At 33.6% G+C, this 26,667-nt stretch overlaps 1 protein-coding gene across 1 annotated transcript; it reads left to right on the top strand.

Annotated features, from left to right (window-relative positions):
- The first annotated feature begins 2,201 nt into the window (after positions 1-2,201).
- Positions 2,202-25,715, top strand: LOC130446785 (uncharacterized). Its single transcript, XM_056783246.1, has 9 exons — positions 2,202-2,370; positions 4,236-4,308; positions 4,587-4,676; positions 7,127-7,344; positions 21,575-21,687; positions 21,788-22,063; positions 22,171-22,293; positions 22,699-22,871; positions 23,325-25,715. Exons 1-9 carry the CDS (start codon positions 2,324-2,326, stop codon positions 25,587-25,589), a joined length of 3,378 nt encoding a protein of 1,125 aa, XP_056639224.1. The 5' UTR covers positions 2,202-2,323; the 3' UTR covers positions 25,590-25,715.
- Positions 25,716-26,667: the final 952 nt, after the last annotated feature.

Raw genomic sequence — 26,667 nt, 5'->3', positions numbered from 1 at the left:
TAATTTTATCACTCAAGTAAGTAATTCTAAGATTCGTAGCTTACGTTAGATATTTATTACATCTTATCTATTCAAATTTCCAGTCGAAATGGAAAAGAAGAACAAAGATATAAATAAATAAATAAATTGCAGATTGCAAAACTGAATTTTCACACACGCTTATTTCCTATTTCATTGAATCTTGAGCAAATTTTCATTTTGGAACAGGTAGATATTATTACTACCCACATACATTCAATTAACTTGAGCGGAAAATACTAAACATGAACAAACGGATTCAGTGCTCTTATTTTTAACGTAATATTAAAAGCTCTAATTTGATAAAAATTAAACGCCATTTTTATTCCAATTCCGTACTAGTATATTTGGAAATCGATAGTGACGTCATCTAGTGGGCGAAGGTTATACTTGTACCTCAACGAAGTATCCTCTTTCTTCATTGTTTTCCTGAAACGAACAAGATGGCGTTGTTTATTTGACAATTTTTCATTGGAATTTATCAGAATTATTGTTTAAATGGAAGTATAGACGTCTAAATATTAGAAAGAAAACGGACGCCAAATTATACTATAACAAAATATTTTTTATTTTAGAAATTTGAAGATAGATAGCACCCAAAAGATGTCTACGAATCCTATATATTATGTCTCATTATGTATAATCAAACGTTGACCAAGGCAGTTGAAAGTTGAATCACTAGGTAACATATCTAACTTAACTGATTTAGTTAAATTAAAGTTCCAAGTGAAGTAATCAAAAATCTTCAAATTCTGCAAAGTTATAACCCTACAATAGTTGTTTATTACATTAAAACAAAAAATAAGTTATTTTAAATTTTTTCAAATACCAGGTTATATTGGAAAATTCTTAACCTACTATAGAACCATACAAAATTTCAACTTCAAAATATTTTATTACTCAACATAATCTCCTCTTAATTGAATATATTTATTACAGCGAATCTGCAACGTCTCTAGACCTTTCAAAAAAAATGTTTCTTCTTGCTCTGCAAACCAGCTTTTATTACCTCCTCGTTGGAATAAAATTTACGACCTTTTAAACTTTTTTCCAGTTGAGAAAAGAGATGATAGTCGGAGCCAAATCTGGTGGGTGTTCTAGTAATTCAAATCCTAAATTACGAATTTTTTGCATGGCAACATGAGATTTGTGTGCAGGGGCGTTGTCCTGCAAACTTTGCATAGCTTTCCGCGTCTTTTCTCTTTAATTTTTTTCTGTAGAGTGATCAGTAATATCGTATAGTAATCTCCAGTTATTGTTCCACCCTTATCCAAAAAATCAATCATGATTACTCCATGGCAATCCCAAAAAACTGAAGCAAGAACTTTTACAGTATATTTTTGGACACGAAATTTCTTAGGTCTTGGAGAACCAGAGGAATGGCGACATTCCATCGATTGTTGCTTTGTTTGTGGATCGTAGAAATGTACCCAAGTCCCATCCATAGTAACAATTCGGTTTAATAAATCTACATCGTTTTCAAATCGAGCACAGATCGAACGCGATGCTTCTACCCTTGCACGCTTTTGATCAAAATTCAAACATTTGGGGATTCATTTTGCAGCAATTTTTTCTCATGTCCAAATTAACGTGAACTATATGATGAACGCGTTCGTATGAAATATTCAGTGCTTCAGATATTTCATATCACATTTGTTAGTTTTTTGAATTAATTATTTCATTAAAGTGATTATAGGTATATGAAAATATATATTGATTAAAGAACGTAGAATTTAAAACAGAAGTTACCAGTTACTTAAATTCATTTCAAAATCTAAAAGAATGTAGAATTACGAAAATAATTTTAAAAATTGTGATACAATGTTATATTTCCGAGTTTCTTTATTTATTTATTAAATTCTAAATTTTGAGAAACCTCATAAAGTTTCCCAACATTTATAAAAGTGTTGGGATGGTTCGAGCGAACGTGATATTTTGCAACAATATCAATAATAATTTACCAATTCGCCGACAATAGAAGTATAATATAAATAAATGATTCCTGATGAAAAAAGCAACGGAAATTTCCTAACGCTACCCGTCGATCGTTTTAAGTCTACTATCAATTAGCATCGCAACTTTTCTCAACCAATTACTTTTTCTCAAAAATTCATCCGAAGACAGCGTCGGCTAAAAATAACACCCAGTAGTGCAACAACGGCGTCTGTCGCGAGGTTTAAGCAATACTTGAACGGCGTCGTGACGCTGTTCAGAGTTGTTTACACTTATCTAAATATGAATTGAAAATAATGCTTAAGTGATACTGTCTTTTGTGTAAAAACTGTTCATTTCAAGTTCAGTTAACATGACCAAGTTGAAGGTAGCCGTTAGGGTAAGGCCTTTATCGGACAGGTAGGTTTTTTTTCACTAATAAATTACCAAACTCAATGCAACAACGGGGTGTTTATTATAGAGAAATGGGCATATATTTTTGTGTACTACTTTTTGATTTTATGACATGCGTTTATCAAAACATCTACACATACGGATCTAACACAAAATCTTTTCATGTTGTTTTCTTTGAATAAATATTTATTTTTCATTTCTTCATGAAAAACATTTCTTCACTCTAAATTTGCTTGTTGACTATTATTTATCTATTACTTATAATAAATGATCATAGAATCTGCTACTTGTTGCCCTATCTACTGATAGCTCAGTAGATTTTTGAAATTACATTCAATATAACTACCCGCGGCTTCGCTCGCATCGAATCCATTAAATAAGTATCAGAAATCATTATAATAGAAAAGAACGAACTCTGTAGCTATATTAGAACCTGAGATATAGATCTTTGAATGTAGAAAAATTGCCAAAAACCTACAAAAATCCATAACTCCACATTGAATGTCCGCACCTAGCTCCTCTCGAACTTAACCGATTTAAGTGTTCAAAAACTCAAAAGAAAGAGGATGTTTCAGCGAGTGTTCCTAAGCTAAAACGAACTCTGTAGCTATATTAGAACCTGAGATATAGATCTTTGAATGTAGAAAAATTGCCAAAAACCTACAAAAATCCATAACTCCACATTGAATGTCCGCACCTAGCTCCTCTCGAACTTAACCGATTTAAGTGTTCAAAAACTCAAAAGAAAGAAGGTGTTTCAGCGAGTGTTCCTAAGCTAAAACGAACTCTGTAGCTATATTAGAACCTGAGATATAGATCTTTGAATGTAGAAAAATTGCCAAAAACCTACAAAAATCCATAACTCCACATTGAATGTCCGCACCTAGCTCCTCTCGAACTTAACCGATTTAAGTGTTCAAAAACTCAAAAGAAAGAAGGTGTTTCAGCGAGTGTTTTTAAACCAAAACGAACTCTGTAGCTATATTAGAATCTCAGATATAGATCTTTGAATGTAGAAAAATTGCAAAAACATACAAAAATCCATAACTCCACATTGAATGTCCGCACCTAGCTCCTCTCCAACTCAACCAATTTAAGTGTTCAAAAACTCAAAAGAAAGAAGGTGTTTCAGAGTTCTTAAACTAAAACGAAGTCTCTATCTTGAATAGAACCTGAGATATTGAGGATAGAACGTGTGTATGTGAAAAACTCCCATAATTAATGTACAGGGGGAAATCGCATTTGAGTATAACTTGAGAATGATGAAAATTAGATGAAATCCGATGGTTGATGGCTGATCTGTGCATCAATACTTTTCATTGAAAAAAAAAATTAAGCAAATCGGTTGGGTAGAACGCCTGAACGGACTCTGAATGGAAATCATCAATTTTTTTAATATATAAGATAAATTCTACGTTGATTGAGATCTTTCATCTTCTATTAAAAAATCTTTTTGTTTTTACTAAAATTTTCTACTTTCTTAGACTTGGGAACATAGTTTTCCGAAACAAATTCTTGAACTTCTTCATAACTTATAAGTACTCAATAATTTTTTTTCAATATTGAAAGTATGTAAGAGATCGAGAATATAGAGTTGTAATTTTATGATGAAATCTGATTGGAATAAACAAATCCGATTGAAAAATAAAGGACACATTTTATAAAACCATGTTTTCAAAATCAATGTAATAAATTTATTACAGATCCAGAATTTATTTTTTCTATATTGATTTTGTAATTGATAGAAATAGTTTTTGTTTATTGTCGCCTAAATAATAAAAGATAAAAATCTATCATTAGTACTTTTCAAAAAAAAACAAAGATAAAAAAACTTATTACAGCATACTATTCATAGTATTTTTAATTTTTAGGGAGACCGAAATAGAATCCGTTCCAGTTATTTCCGTGTTAAATGATGAATCTTTGGAAATAACAAATATCAAGGTAATTAAAGTTTAAATATTTTTCAGTTACAAAGGGTGCACCGAAAATCATGTACGTTTTTTCTAAAAAGAAAAGTTCACTTTATTGATAAAATCGATAAATTTTTTTATGCTGGACAAAATGAGAATTCAATAAATCAACTAGACACTAGAAAGGTAGATGACTCGAATTTCCGTTTGAGAAACAGTTCCACATATCTGCGAAATTTAATTTGCTCTATGGAATGTCGCTTTTAACTCGTTTGATCTAATTTTACATCCATTTATCATTATTTCCAGGTAACAGAACAGAATGTAGGAGATAGTCGAGAGAGAATAAGAAGATTTACCTTTGACTACTGTTTTCACGAAAACTGTTCACAAAATTATGTAGGTATTTTTTATTTTTAGGAAATAGGATTTTGGGTTACAACAAAATATAAACGTCGAATTGGAATGAGTAAATGTTATACATATAGTATATTGAAAATAATGATTAAATTTCTCAGTGACTCTGATAGCAAAAGTTAACTTACAGGGTAGTCCGTTTGTAAAGAATATTAAGCATACAAATAAATAGTTATTATTATTTTAGTATTTGAGTATTAAAAACAAAATTACTGAAAGATATTTTTTACTGTATTAAAGAAGACGTCGTCAAATTCTGTTTTTAAGATAAGATAAAAAAAGTCTTAAATCCAGCATGTTAAAAATGAATATATTGGTAACTACTTTATTGAACATACTAATGTTCACAGGACAGATTATACACTTTGGAAAGCTACCAAACGACACTTAAAAGACGACCTATCTTACAAAATCCATCAATTAGAAATGCAGGTAGAACCTAGGTCGAAGCAATATTCAAAAACCATGCAGATTCGCAGAACATCTACAGACGACCTTCTAATCGAATGATGTAGAAGATCCTGAAGATTGAAATAAACCAGAACGGATGTTGAAATCAGACCTACTTTCCCAAAGGAAGTTTTTAAGATGGTGAGAGCAAACATCGATCCGAAAAAATCTCCTGCTTTGATTTGATTACTGGCGAGGTTCTAAAACAACTATCAAAAACGGCATAGGTAAAACATCCCATTCTCATCAACACATCATTCAGATTGAAGTATGTTTCTAAGATGTGGAAAGTTGCGTGGGTCATTATGATCCCAAACCAGGAAAGTCTCCTCATGAAGTTTCATTCTACAGGCCGATTTCATTACTACCTGTTATCTCAAAGCCAATAATATAAGATAAAGAACTAATTCCCGCCCATCAATTTTGTTTTAGGTAAAAACACTCCACCATAGATCAAGTTCATAGAATCACGGACAGTATTAAGAAATATTTGGAAGAAAAGAAGGTCTGTTCCAGTGTCTTCTTAGATGTAGCACAGGCCTTTAATAAAGTGTGGCACAAAGATAATATTCCCAAATCCCCAAAGTCTCACTTGTCAGATAGAGATTTCAGATTTCAGGATAGCGTACTTGCTCTATTTGTTGTAAATTAGTGACATCCCTGAACTTGAACATCACACAATAGCTACTTTCGCCGATAATCACGCAGTTATGGCTGTGGGGAAATTAGCAACTGGACCAAGAGATGGCGTATTAAGATTTTTCGCTGGAAAGTCCATATCAAAAAGAAGCATGAAGAGCTTGATATTAAATATGAAAAAATGTATTGGCTATTACTACAAATTATCCATCTACAATAAACTGCTTCTATACTAGCAAATATTGAGTCTTCTTTGGAGTTATTGCATACTACTCTGGGACTTTGTCAGTAAAAGTAACAACGAAATTATTCAACGATTCTAGAATACGATACTAAGGAACATCATCAATCCACTCTGGTACTGCCGAAATACTGACATCCATCGGGATCTTCAGATAGAGTCTGTTTTTGCCAGTAGCCACGAACACCAGGTGAATTTCGAAGCAATCCAGCTCCTAGACAACAGAGACATGACCAGAAAACTTAAGAGAATCAAACCTTTAGAGTTAGTACAACAATTATTTAGTGAGGAAGCGGATAAGTGGTTTAAGTATTTTAAAAACGTTATAGACTCTAAGGTCCAGTAGTGAATAAGAGTTTTCCAATATTATAAATTTAGGTTAGAATAAGATTCCTTATTAATCTATTTCTGATCAGATTGTAATATCACAAAACATTCCTCTATGGAGGTGTTTATTAATAAAAAAAATATTGCATTTAATTATACTATCTACTTGACGTTCTTGATATCAAAAAATCAAATGGATCCGGCAATTAGGCCGTTTTTGCTAATGATTTCAATCAAATTTACTACAAGCCAAATATTGCAATACAACATGACGGTATTGCAACCCGGAATTACTCGTATGAGGTTTTTGAAAAATGGGCCCTTGATCAAAACAATTCCTTCTAATTTTAATTTATATCTCATGAATGATATCTCTGAAAAAAACACTTATACAATGAAAGGTGTGGTGGACATCTGACGCATGATATATCTAGTTATTAATGGTACAAACAATATTTATTTTCTTTTGTATCTGTCCTGCCTCCATAACTTTTTCTTTATTGAATTTGTGAATTAATTGAGTATTGAAAAGGTATAAAAAATATACAGCGATTGCTACTGAATGTCAATATTAAGTATTTCCACTGTTTGCAAAGTTTGATGTAATCTTCGAGGAAATGGATAGTTATATGCTATAATATAAATTACATTTCAGTTATTTCTACTAGATTTTCCATGTTTTTAATAGCGACGGTTAAATTCTTTAATTCGTAACTCCCACCGTTTTCACATACAGAATACAGAATAAATCGAAGTTAATAATTTTTTGTTCCAGATTTTTGAGAGAATAGAGAGAATAATAAATCAATCCATGAAACAACGTAAACATTCCTGCGTTTTAGCTTATGGTCAAAGTTCCACTGGAAAAACACATACCATGATGGGAATACCTCGCGATCCTGGTCTTATTCCAAGTTTCTGTGAAAAAATTTTTGACTACCTACAGGAAATGGCGACCGGAGAGGAGGCGTTTGACATGAAAGTTACAGTAAGGTATTATGGTTTTTAAATGTCGTCAATACAAAAGTTTATATAAATGTGCAGAATTTGATTCCCTCCCCAAATTAAATTATCAAACAGTTATAATGAAATTATAGCGTTTAAACTTAGCTAAAGTATTATTTTCAGTTACACCTTTGCAAGACAAACGGGATAGCGCGATTTGATTCTCTACTCGTCACAAAAAGTTGGTTTCCCTTAAGGAAACTTGTTATATTATTAACTCGGAAGAAAATGTTGAATTTAAATAATTTATTCTTTCTGGCGAGTAATTTAGTGAATAATTTTTTTTTTTTTTTTTTTTTTTTTTTTTTTTAAAATTAACGTGCTCGGCTACTATGGCCACTTGCACGGGAGCGGTTATAATACATTAAATATGAAATGGTTCATTGATACAAGTATACAATATGAATACACAGTAACACAATTGTTCTATAGTTGGTGGTACAGCTGTACATCTTTGAGAAACTGAAGTAGAGAGGTAATTTGTTCCGAGTTGTTAAGGACTTCATTGTAGTTCTGGCTAAGCCGAAACTGTTGTCTTTCGACGGTATATTTGCGACACTCGGTCAAAATATGCTTCATGGTTAGGTACGAGTTGCAGCTGGAGCAAAATGGTCTGGCAGTAGTAGTCATAAGATATCCATGAGTAAGTCTTGAATGGCCAATTCTTACTCTTCTAATCGCAGTTAAGTCTTGCCTTGAGAGACCAGCGAAGATAATAGGTTGGTTACCAATTGAACGCTGTATTTGACGTAGGGATGTGTTAATAGTGTCCCAATGCTGCTGCCATGTAACTCTGGATTTTCTTTTGAACTGTGATTTTAAATCCTTTCCAATAATTACATTGTCGGTGACGGTATATGTAGCTGCAATTTTTGCCTGTTTGTCTGCTAGTTCGTTGCCTTCGATGCCAATGTGGGAAGGTATCCAAATTAAAGTAACTGCTATTCCTTGGGATGAGATAAGCTGGTAGGAGTCATGTATTGATTGGACAATAGGATGTTCGGTAAATATATTTTGGATGGATAAAATAGAGGCAAGTGAGTCTGTACATATGGCGACGAGCTTATAAGGTGGAGAGATTGAATTGATGGCCTGTAGAATGCTGAATAGTTCACCTGTGTGAACGTTACAGGTTGATGGGATAAGGGAAGATTTTATTGCAATTTGTGACGTTGTAACAGAGCAGCCTACTCCTGTTTCATTTTTGGATGCATCTGTGTATAACACTAAATCAAAGTGGTTATTCATTATTATGTCATTAAAATCATTTATAATTAATTGTTTGGGTGTTGCATGCTTATTGTATCTCATAAGGGATGTGTTGAATTTAGGAATGTTGATAGTCCATGGGGGAGTAGAGGGGATAGGAAGGGGGCTAGTTTGTTTGAGGTTGACGCCGTCAAGCAGCTGGGATAAAATTAAAGGGATAGGTTTTAATAATGGCAAGGCTGAGGAGTTGTGTAACGTGTTAGAATTTGATGTGAAAAGCGAGTAGACAGGATTGAGGGGGTTAGCCGATACGGAGGCTGCGTAAGAAAGCAGAATTTGCTGCCGTCTGATCCAAAGAGGGGGCTCATTAGCTTCGCAGTAAATGCTTTCTGCAGGACTAGATCGAAAAGCACCTAAACAGAGGCGTAAAGCTGTATTATGCACCGAGTTCAGGAGATCGAGATCAGATTTTGTGGCCGAGATATATATGTGACAGCCATAATCTAATTTCGAGCGAATGATGGCCCTATAAATTTTGATAAGGGAGTTTTCGTCTGCTCCCCAGTGGTAATGCGAAAGGATTTTAATAAGGTTTAATCTTTTGCCGCATTCGCCTTTGATTTCTCGAATATGTTGTTCCAGGTGAGCCGAGAGTCGAATGTTAGACCAAGTATTTTACAGTGATCAACAACAGGAAGGCGGTCATTGTTAATGAGGATAGTAGGAGATAATGTAGATGGTCGTCTACTAAATTTAATAATTCTGGATTTTGTTTGTGAAAAAGTTAATCCTAAGCGAGTTATATTTTTACTTAGGGTGTTTACTGCTGACTGAATTAGATTAGTTGTAGTAGGAGTAGACGTGCCAGGACAGTAAATAAACAAGTCGTCTGCATATAAAGCATACTTGATGGGAGGCAGGAGATCAGAGCAAATATCGTTTATTGCTAGATTGAATAAAGTGGGGCTTATAACCGATCCTTGGGGAACACCATCAGTCTGGGCACAGGTTGACGAGAAAATTCCATTAGCAAAGACTTTGAATGTTCTTGAAGTTAAGAAATTCCGAATAAAATGAAATATATGTCCGGAGATATTTAGTGAAGTTAGTTTATTTAGAATTGACTGTCTACTGACAGAATCAAAAGCACCGTCGATATCAAATATAGCTGCAATGACCTCTTGTTTTTTATTAAGGGCAACAGAAATATGGGATTGGAGAAGAACCAGATTGTCTTGGGTCGATCTATGTTTTCGGAATCCCGACTGTTCTTTTGAGAATAAATTATGTTTATCGAGGAACCATAGAAGCCGCTTATTAACCATCTTTTCTAATAATTTGCACATGGTACAAGTAAGTGATATGGGCCGAAAAGAGTTCGGGGAGGTAACATTTTGCTCAGGCTTTTTAATAGGAATTATCGTAGAAGTACGCCATTGGCTAGGGAATTGATTGGTGATCCATATAAAATTGTAAATTTCTAGAAGCTTGCGTAAACCTGTATTGGAGAGTTTTTTAAGAAATATGTACGGGATGTCATCGGGACCGGAGGCAGTATTTTTGCAGCTACTGAGGGCTGAGGTAAGCTCTAAGAAGGAGAATGCGCAGTTAAGAGAGGTGATATCTTGCGTTATAGTCGTAGAGCATGGGTAGGTAGTTTTGTCTATAGAGGGTGATGTGATGTTAACTTTACATTTAAATTTTGATTCAAAGGTTTTGGCCAGAATGTTGCTGATTTCTTCATTTTCACTCACTATTTTATTGTTATATAAGAGAGTCGGAATTTTTAAATTGGAATTGTTACCTTGAATTTGTCTTATTTTATTCCAAAGTTGGGTGGGACTTGTATTAACATTTATGGAAGACACATAGTTTCTCCAGGAACATTTTTTACTTTGCTTTATAATATATCTAGCCTTGGCTCTGGTTCTCTTCAGATTAATAAGGTTCTCTTGTGTTTTATGACTACGATAAAAATTAAGTGCTATTTTTTGTTGTTTTATAGCACTTTCACATCTGGAGTTCCACCAAGGGACAGTTTTTTGTTTAGGACAGATATTATTTTTACCAATGTGCTGATGAGCAGCTGAAAGTATAGCATCTGTAATCCTCAGTATGTTATTGTTTATATCATCTGTGAGAGATAATTCCGATAGGTTGGACTTCGTTTGAGACGTATAACTAGTCCAGTCGGCAGAGTTTAAGCGCCAATACCTTCTGGATAAAGTATCACTTTGGTTAGGGATACTGGAGGATATGATAATAGGATAATGATTGCTATCATATAGATCATTAGCGGTATGCCAATTTAGTGAAGGGGCAAGTTTGGGGTCACTAAAGCTAAGATCAATACATGAGAAGGTGCCAGATGAGAAATTCAAGTGTGTATTTGATCCAGTATTTAGCAAGCATGAGCCAGTACAATTGATCACGTTTTCGATGGTTTTTCCCTTTCCCATGGTAATATTGGATCCCCACATTGTATTATGGGCGTTAAAGTCACCTACAAGAATGTATGGTTGGGGGAGTTGAGAGATTAGGTTGAAAAGTTCTATTTCTTTTAAAGGGTAATTAGGAGGAATATATAAGTTGCAAATAGTAAGATTATTTGGGCACCAGGTGGAAACTGCAATAGCCTCAAGATCTGTAGCGATTTGGAGAGGGGAGGAAAATAGTTCACTAGAAATGAAAATAGAGGTGCCACCGCTAGCTCTCGCGCAGTTGGTGCGAATATAATGATATCCTTCATAGTTTTTTAATTTAGGGAGTTTATCTATTTTAGAGTTGGTTTCTTGTAAACACAAGATTTCAGGGCGCATATCTGATATTAATTGTTGGATTCTTTCCAGGCGAGGAAAAAACCCATCACAATTCCATTGAATAATTTTGAATGGGGACTTAGGGAGTTAATAGTTTAGGGTGTTCATCATCTGTTTGATTATCCGAAGAAACGCTTTTGTTATCAGATAGATCCTCAGGATTAAGTTGTCTCTTAAGTTTTTTCTGGAGTCGAGTGAGACGGTTTTTCAGAGATCGCTCTTTTGTTTCGGCATAAAGAAGTGATAAATCATTTAACAGTCCTTGGATATTAGGAGTAAATTCTAAAGCATCGTTGAGAGGATCAGAACTACCGTACGAGTTTTCTAAAAATGCCGTTAACTGGATTTCAGAGAGCGTGAGATTGGACGGATTGTTCTTATAAAGGTTCTGAATAGAGATTTGAGAATTGAGAGTGAGTTTAGGATTTTCGGTGACTAGCGTTTTAGGTTTTTTCTTACAAGGCTTAGTTGTGTTGTGTGATGTTTTATATGATGGGGGGGGCATTTGGTTGTCTGTTGGTAATGGAGATTCTGTGGGGGATAGCTGGCTGGGGGTGTCAACATTACTGTCAGAGGATATAGCTCTTTTTTGGCCATGAGATGAGTGAGGAAGTGTAGGGTTAGATGGTGATTCAGCATTAGTTTGATCAGATATTGATAAGTTATTCGACAGAGGTTCAGAAGATAACAGGGGGGAAGAAGAGGTACCGCTGAGTGAAGTAGAAGCTGGTAATTGTGGTAGTGAAGGAGAGTGGCAGGATATGTCATTTTGAGGTTCAGATGGTGTGGGATTGGTGCAAGAGTCAGCAGTATGTCCACTCTGTTTACAGAGAAAACACACCAATTTATCAGTAGAGACAAATATACGATACGGGGTACCATCGTGAGTAATCAGAATCGAGGTTTCTATGCTAAAGTTATCATTTTCAGGGATGACGTAAGTAATTCTACGGAAACTCATGATATGAGCATATTCATCTCCTTGCGCGCCACATTTCACAAATGAAACAGGAGAAGCTATTTGCAGTCCGATGTCCTTGAGAGCATTTTCGATAACAGAGTGTGGGATAGTAGGGGATACATTCGATATTAAAATGCGTTTAGCTGGTGAAATTAGTCTTCGAATAGGAATTATTGTAGAGTTGATGCAAATGTTCTGGTGACTTTTGAGAAGATCATCTAAAATTGCTATTGAGGAGAGATATATGCAAATACGGTTGTTAGAAATTCTTGATGCGAATGTAATGTTTTTTGGGGAAACGATATCTCCTATAGATTTTATGTATTCGAATAAAACGGTGTTGGGGATAGAATGCATAATAATTGCTTGCTCGCGTTTAGGAAAAGTAAGGGGAGGAGGCTTTGTTAACGTTGCATCAACATATGATTTTGGACCATGAGATGAGTTTAGATAAGATAAAGATGATTGGGTTATTTTTTTCAATGTAGTCATTTTTGCTAGTAGCTCTGGATACCAAAGCTACAAGTTTCAGGTTCAGAAAGGAATAGGCGTCCGAGAAGGACCCTGTGGAATAAATAGTAGGAAAATAACAGTTACCTTTTGCACTCCTACGACACTGGTGGATTTCTTGTTTTATTTGCAGTCAATAGTTTCACAAAATATAATAAATAAACGGTCGCAAATTGAATTTTAATGATCACATGTTGATATTTGGTTTTTAATAGATTTCAGTAGAATAAAAACGTTAATATGAAATTAGCACGAAGATAACAATATTTATCCAGATAGAACAATATGCGTGTGCACTCGTCGGCTACCCGAATGAGAATGAATAATTTTAAATTATTAAAAAATGAAAAAAGGCTTTGGTGAAACATTTTAAGGCTGTAACAGAAATTAAGCTGAGGGAGAAATTGGGAAATGGAGTATAAAATTAAACAACAGATTGGGAGAACTACAACAATAAATGAAATATTGTGTAAAACACTAAAAAGAAGTTCTATCTTTCGACTGAAATAGAATTTGTAACCGCTTTGGAAATAACAAAACTTTCATAAAACTTTAGCAATTCTAAAATAATTGATTCATTTTCAGGGTTACATAGGTGAGCAAAAATTCGTGTCGCGGGTCGATAAACAATCAGAATTTCAGAATTTTGTTGCGCGTTCTTGCATGTGTGAAAACAACTAGTGTTCTGTAAAGATAACGTGTTATAATGATGATGATGCGAGACGCAGATTTTAACGCACGCAGAATTAGTACTAGTTATCAATATGACAAATCTTTCGGTGGTTATAATTTAATCAATCCTAACTAACATTTGATATAATCAAGCAAATAAAAATCTATTTTCAGAATTGTTATACTCGTAATACAAAGAGGTTTTCCAATAAGAGGTGTTATTTTGATATTCAAAGAAAAATGCCATTTTTTGAGATAAATGATCGGATGTTTATTTCATTATAAAGAGGAAGGCTTACAGGACCATAATCTTTTCATGAAATTTTCCGTAACCAAATTGCAAAGCGGCTGCCCTATGTCCTCGATAGCCTCACGAATTCCATCTTTGAGGTCTTGAATCGATGCAGGACTGTTGGCGTAGACCTTATCTTTCACGTGGCCCCAAAGGAAAAAGTCGCAAGGTGTTAAATCACAAGATCTCAGTGGCCAATTGTGATCACCTCGTCACGAGATAACATGGTCCGGAAATTTTTCCCGTAAAAGATCGATGGTTTCGTTGCTTGTGTGGCACGTAGCGCCGTCTTATTGAAAGTAAACGTTGTCCAAATCAATACCATCCAATTCCGGCCATAAGAAATCATTAATCATCTCTCGATAGCGCAATCCATTCACCGTAACTGTTACTCCAGCCTCATTTTCGAAAAAGTAAGGTCCAATGACACCGCCAGACCATAAACCAAACCAAACAGTCACGCTTTGAGGTTGGAGAGGATTTTCAACAATAACTCTTGGGTTTTCCGAGCCCCAGATTCGACAATTTTGTTTATTGACGTAACCACCAAGGTGGAAATGGGCCTCATCAGTTATGATGATTTTTTGATGAAATTCCGGATCATTTTCATGCATTTCAAGGACACAATCAGCAAAGACACGACGTTGTTGATGATCGGACGGCTTGAGTTCTTGTGTTAACTGAACTTTATAGGCCTTAAGACCCAAGTCTTTATGCAAAATACGGTGTAATGACGTTTGTGGAATGGCTAATTCCAAAGAACGACGAGGAATGGACAAACCTGGATTTTCTTCAACACTTTGGGCTACAGCAGCAATATTCTCAGTTGTTCTTGAGCGACGTACACGGGTTTTATTCTTCACATTACTAACTTGTCCCAACAGCTCAAATTTTTCCACCAATTTCTGTATTGTGGTCCGAGAAGGTACTTCACGGCGACCCAAAAATGCTTTAGATTTACGAACCGTCTCTGCCAAACTTTCACCATTTTTATAGTGAATTTTAATAATTTCAATGCGTTGCTGAAGTGTGTATTGTTCTATTTTCATTAATGGCGTAGTTTCTACTTGTCAAATGTCGAAAAATGACAGCTTCAAAAGTGACATTTACCGAAATAGCGGGCTGTTCAAAATAACACCTCTTATTGGAAAACCCTTTATAATTCATTCTGATATCAGATGAGTGAAAATACATATAAAGGTAGTTGGTTTAGAAGCTTCTGCTTGAAAAAATCTCATATGTCCCAGAGACGATTAATGACTAATAAATTATTCATTTTATCTAAACTGAACGATAGTCGTAACAAACAAAATCAATTTAAATATGTTTAAGAAACACGAAATAAAATAGAAATATAATCCCAAAAATGTCATTTTCGAAAAATATATAATTTTTCACATAATTTTTTTCGCCATATCACATAAATAATAATTGTAACTTCTCAATATTTACAGCAATAAATCTTGCTTATAGATAAAATCGATTATTAATGGAGAAATACGTTGTTACATACTGTTTTTCTTATTTCGAAATTTCTCTCTCATTCGAGAAATTGTGTCCTTTATGCACGTGATGATGAGGGTATCTACCTAGTATTTTACACAAACCGTAGTTATAATTTTTCTTTCTTCAGGGAGAAAATTGAAAATAGTAATAAATAATCATCATAAATATAATGAATTGTATTATTACTTACAGTAGTTGTTTCGAGTCTTCCAACGAAAAAATTAATAAAATCAAAAGCGAGAAATGAAAAATATTATTAATAACTTATTAAAACAGAATGAATATAAAAAAAATGAAGTGGATCTAAAATTAAAAACATTTTCCAGTTCAATTTAATATGAATGTGTTTCTTCTTCTTCTTCTTCTTACGTTAGGACTAGGTCCTGTATTTTCATCAAGGGTTTGCCAGGAGTAGTTGGGATGCTGAGGACCAGCGTTCGTACCACCTTATAGGTGGTTGTCCAGGAGGTCCTTTGTAATTTTTGCTAACCGTTCATTTGGCATTCTGTCAACATGATCTCTCCATTCTCTTCTGCGGCTCCTTGCCCATCTTACTACATCCTGAATATCGCACATGTCCCTTATTTCTACATTTTTCTTCCGATCGAGTAACCTATGTCCTGTTATTGATCTCAGAGTCCGTATTTCTGTTGTTCTTAGGAGCCGTTTAGTGGTTGTGTTCTCCGCTCTAGTTTCTATTGCATATGTCATGACCGGCCTTACGCAGGTTTTATATATTCTAATTTTACATTTTGTGCTCATGTATTTATTTCGCCAAATTAAATCTCTAAGGTATCCTGACATTAATGCTGCCTTCGTTGTTTGTGCTTTTACTTCTTTCTTTAGATTTCTATCGCTTGTTATGTTTGTCCCTAGATATTTGAAGGACATCACTTGTTCTACACTTTGATCGTAGATCGCTAGTTTACATCTTTTCGGTTCTTTAGATATTGTCAGAGATTTTTTTTGTGGATATTTGCATGTTGTACGTGTTCGCTATTTGTTGGAATTTATATAGGAGCTTCTGTAGGTTATCTTCGTTTTCCGAGATGATTACTGCGTCATCAGCATAGCATATTATTTTTATCTCTTTGTCTCCCATTCGGTATCCTCTCCCGGCTTGCTTTACTTCGTTGATGATTTCGTCCATTATAATATTGAACAGGATCGGGCTTAGGCTATCCCCTTGTCTGATACCAGTTGCCACAGGTATTTTATTGCCTTCTTTGTTTGCTGTTCTCACAAAGGTATAATTATCGGTGTTAAGTTTTTCGATAACTCTTATTATATTGGGGTGAACGTTCCTTTTTTTTAGTAGAGTTATAACATCAGTTAAGCGTATCCTATCAAACGCTTGGGTGAGATCAATGAAGCACATAAAGGCTGCCTTATTAAACTCTATGGCTTTTTCAGTTATTTGGCGCATTATAAATATAGCATCTATAGCAGATCTGTTGTTTCTGAAACCTTGCTGTTCTTCACATATCCCGGTAGACATTACTTCTTCTGCTAAGATTTTAGTGAATAGTTTCAGAACCGTACTCATCAGGCTAATGCCTCGATAATTTTGGGGATCGGTTTTTTCTCCCTTTTTGAAAATCGGTATCAGAATACTTTCTTTCCATTCAGATGGTACATTTTTGACCTCTAGTATTTTATTGAAGAGGGATCGTAGTTTATCATACAGTTTGTCGCCTCCATATTTGATCATTTCGTTTGTTATTTCGTCGATGCCTGAGGCTTTTCTGTTCTTTATCTTGGCTATCATTTGTTGTATTTTATGCAGGGAGAAAATCCTATTTTGTATTCCATTGATGTTTTCATTTTCGTAGGGTAATTCCTGTGCTGATACGTTAGCTTGTGATGAACTATAAAGTTTTTCAAAATGTCTTTCCCATTCGTCTGCCGTGATTTTTGTATTTTGTATGTATTCATTTATTGGTTTTCTCCTATCCCTCAGAGGATTCTATTTTTTTTTTCCGTCCCCCATATTAGTCATGTTCCATATCATTAGAAAACTTCTCCCAGTGATCTCTTTTAATTTTTCGAATATTTTCGTTGACTCTATTTCTTACAGCTTTATATATACGCTATACGTTGTTGCATTGGATCTGAATTGCAGGTACAATTTTCTTTTTTCTTCGGCTAGGATCTTGACTTCTTGTCTAAACCACGGTTTTGTATTTGTTCTTCCCCCTTTTTTTATAGTCCTTTTTCCACAGGCTTCTTCTGCTGCTTGTTCTTAGTTTTCGTCCATGCTGTTTCGATGTCATCTGTCTCTTGGATATTATTAGCAGCAATTTTCTCTCTGAGCCTTTGTTGATAAAGGTATTTTGTCGACTCGTCTGATAGGGATTCTATATTCAATTTGCTTACTTCTTCGATAGGTTTGTTACAAGAACGTTGAATGGTTGTTCGCATTTTTGCCATTACAAGCTGGTGGTTTGTTCCTACATTTGCAGAAGTTAGAGATCTAGTGTCCTGTATTCTTGTCGGATGGATATTTTTATTTGTAATTACGTAATCTATAGTTGATTTACGTCCTCGTGTATTTTCGAATGTATATTTATGTGGGTAGAAGGTGTTATTAATTCTTAGTTCATTGTGTATGCATAGCTGTATCATTTTTTCACCACTCTCATTGATTGCTTCTTCGTTAAATCGATTTTTGTAATATCTGATAGAATATGTCTATATCCGCCTGTGTTTTGCTGCTGTCGGGTGCGTAAATACTTATTATATGCGTTGGTCTTGATTTTTGTGGGTTGATCGTCGCCGGAAGTATTCTGTCGTTAACGTATATTATATTGCTGATTTGGTTCTCGTAGCTTTCGTGTAGCAGTAAGCCAACTCCTGATGTTGCTCTTTCATTTGTATTCTTGCCGCTGTATATTAGAATGTAGTTTCCATATTTGCTGTTGCCTTTGCCCTTCTTTTTAGTCTCCGAAAGGGCGCATATATCTAATTTGTGTCTTTTTATTTCGAGTAAAATTTCTTGGTCTTTATTATTAAATGATGTTACATTCCAGCGTCCAATTCCTAGTAAAGTCGTTTTCCTTTTGCGCTTAATCCTTTTTCTCGTCGGGTTGTCATTTAATCCAGTCACATCCGAGGCTATACCGTTTTTACCCAAGCAGGTCGCTAGCCTCACTTGGAACCCTCCTCTTTTACCCGGGCTTGGGACCGGCTGTGAAACCACTACTCAGTCCACCCAGCGATATCACAGGCAGAGTTGAATGTGTTTAATATCCTTTTTATCAATATTCTGCTTAGCAGTTATTAGGGATAGTTAGTGTTAATGATCCTGCTGTTAAAAATGTTCGTCCGCCTATAGATTTCATGACACTTTCAATCGAATTAGCTTATCGACGTAGCGCCCGACTGTTTCACGTTTTTCATGATGCAAAAACTAGGTTTCCAGTCTAAATCAGACGAAAAATATCATATTCGTGCATGAATGTCATTCTAATTGGAAAAATTGTCATGACAAAAATCATCGAAATTGCTCCACCATTAAAAAACGTATTTTTGTGCAAATTTAATGGTATTCGCTTAAAATAATACTTACTGATAGTAATATTTGATTAAATGACTTTGATGTTATTTTTAATATCCATTTTTATAATTATTTCGAATGGTGTTACTTTTCTTAAATTTATTGTAAACAGAAGAATATAATAGAAGCTACCATAATCAATAATACCAACATTATACAGGGTGATTCATTAAGAATGTCCAATCTCTGAACTGTAGATTCTAGACCTCAAAATATAATGATTCTGCTCAACATGTCTTATGCAAATATTGCTTGTTTCCGAGATACGGGGTGTTCAAAGTTTAAATTTAAATTTTGATTTTCGCAATAATTTTACGTTTTTTGGCATGAGGAATCATAATTTGCACTCTAATTTAACATTGCTAATAGAGGGCGCTAGTTACACAGTTTGTATTAATTAAATCAAAGTAAAAACTTACAGCTAAAATAATAAAAAAATATTAAAAAACGATGAATTCTACAAAAAAAAAAGTTACTCTTCTCTGATTCGTGTAACTCAATCGGTTATCGAGTTATTTGCTTCTAAATGCGTCTACAATTTGCCCATTTTTGCAAGATAAACAAAATGTTAACCCAGATTTTCTGGATACAATTCTTTTTACTGATGAGGCAACATTTACCAGACGAGGAATATTTAATTCTAAAAATTATCATTTGTGGGATTCTGAAAATGCACACATGCTATGACGGAAACACATTTTCGGCCCTAGATTAAGGTTAACATTTGGTGTGGTGTAATATGTGGGTATTTAATAGGTCCTTTTGAACTGCCAACCAATTCTTTACAAATTCGTGTCAATACTTCCGCATCGATGGATTGGTCGTGGGAGTGAATTTGCTTGGCCACCAAGAGGCCCTGATTTAGATACTTTGGATTTTTCAATTTGGTCGCAAATGAAGGCATTAGTTTACAAAGAAAAAATTACTTCTCTTCCACAACTGCGACGGAAAATAGAAAAAGCCGCGGATGTAATTAAAAATAATAGACAAGGATTATTTGATATTGAGAGATCTTTACGAAAGCATTTGCTTTGAAGTTTTTTATTTTTGTTTACAAATCTGTTATTGTTACATATTTAAGGAATAATAAAATTTTTTTATGAAAAATTAAAATTTATTGAACTTTTTGGAAACAAATAACTCGATAACCGATTGAGTTACACGAATCAAAGAAGAATAACTTTTTTTGTACAATTTAACGCTTTTCAATATATTTTTATTATTTTAGTTGTAAATTTAGCCCAAAAAAGTTTACTTTGATTTAATTAACACAAACTAGTGTAACTAGCGCCCTCTTTTAGCAATGTTAAATTAGAGTACAAATTATGATTCCTCATGCCAAAAAAACGTAAAATTGTCGATTTTCAAAGAGAAATTTCTTATTCTGTTTCATTGTATATGAATATTCCGTTTTTAATCTGAGCTTAAAAAAAATTAAACATCATATATTTACTACATTCACTAATAATTGTTGACGAATATTTAGATTTCTATTTTCTAACATACCCGAATATGAATTTGTCCATAATTGGTATTTAATTCATTCAAAAACTGGTCTATTCATTTCAAACTCCGTTTCTATAAAATGTAGAATGTATTATACAATACTTATTCACTAAACAATGTAAATTCCCTCCAAAACTTTCCGATGAAACTGCGCCAAACTTTCACACTCAACTCCTTTATGATTTATCTGTGTTTAGTTGTAAAATCGCAGAGTTCGTGATACGACACGCAAAGTTTTCTTCAAAAAGTCCTTTTAATCAGTTTTCGTGGAAATTTCTATAGGAAATTATGTCTTGAGTTTCTTAATAAATTTGATTGTATATATACGATTTTCATGATATAAACTAATTTTTTTTTTGTTTTTAATGGAAGGTCATAAGTGATTGAGGAATTTTAGATTTTATCAGGTAATTAGCACTATTATATAAGGTGTTCAATACATTAATTTCGAGAGTGGCGTTTAAACCATACATGCTATAAAATTCTAGTGATTTGGAACTAATACCGATGTAATGTAGATAATTGAATGCACAAATAAATTTATATTACACACATAAATCCAAAGTAAGTTGTTTAGTGACAATCCATGAGATATTTCTGTTTCTACAGCATACGTCGTTTCTCTTCATCAATTCAAATTTTTTCTTTCACTTTTTCTCACACAAAAATATTTTTTGTTGGCCCTGTACCGGTACCTATTGCTAACTACTAGACACGAGCCATTTATGCCACCAAAGGCGTCAAATACTGTACTTGAATGTATCTAATCAATGAAATACTAAAATTTTGTAGTACTCCAATGTATTAAGAAATTCGGTAAAAGTATAAGCTTTTATTTTGAAATCGTAGAGGCTTAAAATTTCAAAATGAATGCTAGACTCACAAATATTCATTTCAACATTTTTAATTACTTTGATCTCTTCTATTATCTGTCAAAATTTTGTATAGTCTAGATTGTGTATAGCTTTCATTCACTTGAACATTGACAATTTCGTAGATTTTAATTTTTGTATTTTATCACAAATTATCAATATTTTTTAAAAGGAAAATCAACACTCTCAAATGTATCAAACATCACAATCGAATATAATATTTAATGCTTAAAAACAACAAACAAAAATCCTTATTATTAATGTCTGAAACCTTCATCATTGTTATTACGTCGTAATATTTCAAAATTATTGCAGTTACTTAGAAATATATAATGAAAAAGTCAGAGATCTCTTGAATTCGGCAAACGAAGCTAAGAAAACATCATTAAAGATAAGAGAACATCCTAAAAAAGGACCATATGTTCAAGGTAAGTCTAAACAAAATCAAGTTCTATTTTAAGATGTAAATACACTGAACGTAAAAGAAAAAAAATGGGTAAAATGAATGTTTTTATATATTTTATTTAGGTCTTTCGGAACAACTAGTAAAAACTTCTTCTGATCTCCATTACTGGTTAGAGGAAGGAAACAAACATCGCAAAATAGCAGCGACCCACTCAAATCCTCAATCTAGTAGAAGTCATTCCGTTTTTGTTATTAATTGCGATGGAGTTAAATTAAATCTAATAGACTTGGCTGGAAGCGAAAGGGCTGCAAATAGATGTTTTAATATTTCCAGATTTAAAGAAGGGTCTAGTATAAATAAAAGCATAGTGGCTTTGGGAAATGTCATATCCGCTTTGGGTAAGTTCGACTATATTAACCGTTGAGACATAATTTTATTCTTAGACAATTATTCAAATACATACAAAAATATGTATATAATCATGAAACTTCCAAATTGTTTTCAGCTGATCAAACTTTAAAACAAGCCAGAGGCATACGAAGACGATTTGTTCCTTACAGAGATTCTGTTTTAACATGGCTTTTGAAGGATATTTTAGGTGGAAATTCCAATACCGTTATGGTTGCTAGTAAGTTCATTAAGAATTCTCATTTATTAAATAAACCAATTTAGTCAAAACTTGAATGTACCGATACAACGTTTCCAAATTACTAAGTTTATCTATAATTATACTTTATAAACCAAAATTTGTAAAAAGTAAGTTATATATAAAGTAAAAAATACGTGTTTATAAGAAACTCGTTACCTCATTATTGAACTTAAAGTTTTCGAATTTGTATTTTCATCTCGCGGGAACATATGAAACAAACATTTCTTTTACAGTCATATAATTTCTCTAGTTTCGTTACTTATTCACAAGGCCATCCTAAATAGTAAGTTTTTAATTATCTTAAAAGCGGCTTTTGATTAATTCTTCAGACAATCCCTCGTATTCGCGTCGCAACGTATCAGGGTACATTCTTTTATTTTCTAGCTGTCTCTCCGTCCAGCATCTGCTATAATGAGACCGTTAACACTTTGCGTTTTGGGCAACGCGCCAAAAATATAATTTTCCGTCCAGTCGTCCACGAAGACCCCAAAGAAAAGACTATTCGAGAATTAAGAGCAGAAATATTCAAATTGAAAGAATTGTTAAAAACTTTACAGGTACAATACACATTTTCTAATTTTATTAATTATTTTCTATTATTTCATCTCAATCAGCTTTGATGTATTTTTTCTAATATTTATAATGATCATAATTATCTACATGTTCATAGGTTGAAGTTGTAGGTTTTAACCTAAAGTATTCATATCATAATAGAATAGATAATTATTTTTGTGTGTGAATGTAGAATATTTTTTATTGGCTACTTAAATATTTCCACAGAGGTCATAAAGACATATATAAATATATATCTTTCATTTTTGACATTAAAAATTAATTATAAATGAAAAGAAGAAAATATTGATGACTTTTGACGTTCGTAAAATGTCATTAATATTGGCAAATTAAAAAAACGTATTCGTCGCACTATTTCATACTTAGCGTATCTCAATTCTAAATTATGTAAAATAAGTTTGATAAGTTTAAAAATACCATTCCTTTTTCTTTTTTAGTTGCCGTGTTTAAATCAGATGTACTTCCAGAAGGATATTAATAGAGATACGAAAGATGATGTTTTACCGAAGACACATTTAAATCCTACGAATTGCGTATTATCTCTTTTAACGGATAAATTAGATGCAGTCGAAGGACCCTTATTCGCGAATGAAGAGCTTATTCCAGTTATTGATGTAGAAACTAAAGTTGAACAAAAAGAATCGAGGGCAATTTTTATGATGTCTACGAATAAAATTGATTGCGAAAAACGTGGCTCCAACGATTCCATAGTTTCATCTAAATCTGTCGCGTCGAATCAAAGTTCAGAGCAGGATTCTTCGCGTCGTAGTAGTTTAAGAACAGAATCATCACCGAAATCAGTTTCCGCGCATTCGAGAGCCTCGTCTAAAAAACAATCTCCAAAAACGACGTCAAATGAAAATTTAAGCAAAAAGTCAGAATCAAAAATTAATTCCGGTTCTAAAAACTCGGCAAGATCTCAAGTAGTAGCTGCTGTTACGAGTAGATTATATAACAAAGTCAAGAAAAAAGAAGTAGCCACGGATACCGACGATATTAATACGTATAATTTATCTGTTATCCCCGCAGAATTGATGATTGCCGAAAATGCGCGAGCACGACTTCGAAATATAACTAGAAGAGCATTGAGAGCCAACAGAGTTAAAAATCAAGATATACAAACAGATTTTTCCCCTATTGTTAGAATCAAAGAAGCTTCTACTCATACTTCTGATCTTAAAATATATTTAGAAGAAATCAAAAATGTTGAAACTATGACTTCAACAATCAATAGTATAGACGCTTGCGTAGATTGCTCTGATCTCATTAATACCGTAACTGATACAGACACCGTTAAAAATTTATTAATAACAAGAAGTTGCGGAACACAATTTAGTAAAGAAGATTCCCAAAAGAAACATATAGTACCGAAACCTTCTACGCTTATTTCATTCACAAAATATCTCAAAGGAACCAAAGAAAATGTAGCCACCGATGCTATTTATACAAACGTAGTGAATATAAATATATCCAATAATTATGTTCAGGGAGATAAACCCAGTGACAGCGTCTCTTCTGATAGTTTAGATCATTACGAATCTCAAAGTGCCTATATGGTTACACCCGATCTCTTAAGTAATCATCCTCCGCTAGAAACTTCTTCTAAAGAAGTCCAAACTTGGTACCATGGAAGTGTTGTAGAGCTTCAAGACGAATTTTCGGAAACCGTCGAGTATGCAAATGAGGATACAACTAAAGTTTATAACAAAGCGAAGTGTTCATTGATACCAACTCATTCTGTAGCTGTACCTTCCATTAAAATGTTAAAAGGACATTTAGCCGAAACACACCGAACAGCAGGACAAGAAGAAGAATTTTGTTTACCGCTAAAAGAATTTAAAGTAGTTCCGGCCAAACCGAAAATTATTCATAGTAGCGAGAACGATTTCGATGATACAGTAATAGTGAATGAGCCGCGTGTTCTCCAACACGTAAACGAAAGTAAAGAAAATATCGAAACTTTGAAAAACCCCGGAACAATTCGTTCCGGTTTGTCTAAAAAGATTTTACCATGCGAAAGAGGAGATGCTCAAAGAATGGTCAGTGCAATGTCAGCGTTTTTGGAAGAAGCAACCGATATGATGTCGAAACTATCAGAAAAAGTCGAAGAACCGCGAGCATACGATATGCAAATTACAGTTAGCGGATTAAAAACTTGTAGAAGCCTAACGAAAAAGAAAAAATCTGTTCGCAGTGTAGAATGTGAAAAAGAAAAGTCTATTAAACAAGACGATCAACAAACTGAGAACAAAAAGTGTTTCAAAGATCAAAGTTCTCAAACAATACTGCCATTCACATATAACTGTTCTACTCAGTTTGATATACGTGATATTCCTTCACTTCCAATTAACAAATATGAAATACCTTTCGAAGCTGCTTGTTCGCAGCTAGAAAAAACGTTATCTCTCGTTCACGATCCTAGAGAACTTTCCATAGGAAGTGACGTTCTGGATGTTGATATGGATACAGCCCCCTGTTTCTCTGATTATGGTAGTTTACCCAAAATGCAAAAGAAAAAATATAGAACGTGGTCTATGACGCCAAGGTCGTATTTAAAACAATTAACCGCGATGAGAAAAGACATAGTAGAATGTTCCAGAGATTATATGAAAAGTTTTAGCGAACATGTCAAAAGTAGTGGAGATCACGTTAATTACAATCACGAAATTAGCGATAGAGATTTTATTAAAAATGATACCTAGGTAAAGCTGAATCAATTCTGTCGAGCGTTTTATTTTGTGATATTTTGTAAGATTCAAATTGTATTAAACAAAAAATTTTTACTAGTAAAGAAGGTTTCAAATAAATATTTATTTTATAAGGCAGTAATTCCGTACGTTTTCACTACCTAACAAGAAAAAATAAATAAACTTAATCTCATTAGAAATTAATTTTGGGAATCCAATATCAACTTATTTTTACTGGAATTTTTTTATACTTTTAGGATCTTGTTTTTGGAGTTCGTTTTTAATAAGCAATGGTTCTTATTCTATATTTCAATAGTATTTTTTTCCTATGCCATATCTTTCTACATGCAAGTATCATTTAATTTTGTAGTCATTTTTAGATAGTCCAGTAACTGAAGGTCCAAAGCTCCAGTTAATTCCGAGAATTATTCCCTTGTGGCGCAATTTGTAGGTCATGACAAATACTTTCAAGGGAGAAAATCTTTAACACGATAGCGGCTAAGAATGGGGCCCAAAATGGGCCCCTAAAACCTGGAAAATGAGTTTTCCGCCGATATCGGCCAAAATATAGGACTTAGAGAAATTTCCTTTAGATAAAAGATGGATATATTTTCATTACACAAAAGTGTCCCTTATCATTTTTCTCGGAAATTCGATATTTTTCGAGAAAATGGGACCCAAAAGTCCGCTCATTCTCACGATGCTGGATCTCTCCGAGTGCCGCTGTCTAGGCATTGACTTGGGTAAGCAGGCGGACAATTTTTTCCATATCTCGGCCAAAAATTAACATTTTTTCATGATTTAAAGTTTATTGCAATGGGAAAACCAATCCCTATTACGGCATGTGACTCGCAGTCCGTTTCTATTTGCCAAGAATATTTAAAAAAGCGGTCAAAATATTTTTTTACAAAATTTTGAGTTTATTTCATTAATCCATTAATATTTTTTCCAAAAATTATTCTTTTCTGTTTCTTTTTTTTTGATAATGGGCCCTTGGGATGTCTTAAATGATGTAAGAAAAATTTGTACACCATCTTTCTCGCGTTCAAAAAAAAAATCATTTGTTTATTAGCATTTTTCAGCCGTGCTCGGA

Source organism: Diorhabda sublineata, chromosome 7 (assembly GCF_026230105.1).
Source record: "Diorhabda sublineata isolate icDioSubl1.1 chromosome 7, icDioSubl1.1, whole genome shotgun sequence".
Taxonomy (NCBI): Eukaryota; Metazoa; Arthropoda; class Insecta; order Coleoptera; family Chrysomelidae; genus Diorhabda; species Diorhabda sublineata.
The sequence above is the reverse complement of the archived record's forward strand: the minus strand, read 5'-3'. Positions and strand labels throughout refer to the sequence as shown.

Excerpts from the sequence above, each read along its gene's own strand:
- LOC130446785 (XM_056783246.1), top strand. The coding sequence starts at position 2,324 with ATGACCAAGTTGAAGGTAGCCGTTAGGGTAAGGCCTTTATCGGACAG. Across the intron at positions 4,309-4,586 it reads TGGAAATAACAAATATCAAG|GTAACAGAACAGAATGTAGG; the intron begins GTAATTAAAGTT and ends CATTATTTCCAG. Across the intron at positions 22,294-22,698 it reads CAATACCGTTATGGTTGCTA|CTGTCTCTCCGTCCAGCATC; the intron begins GTAAGTTCATTA and ends TTTATTTTCTAG.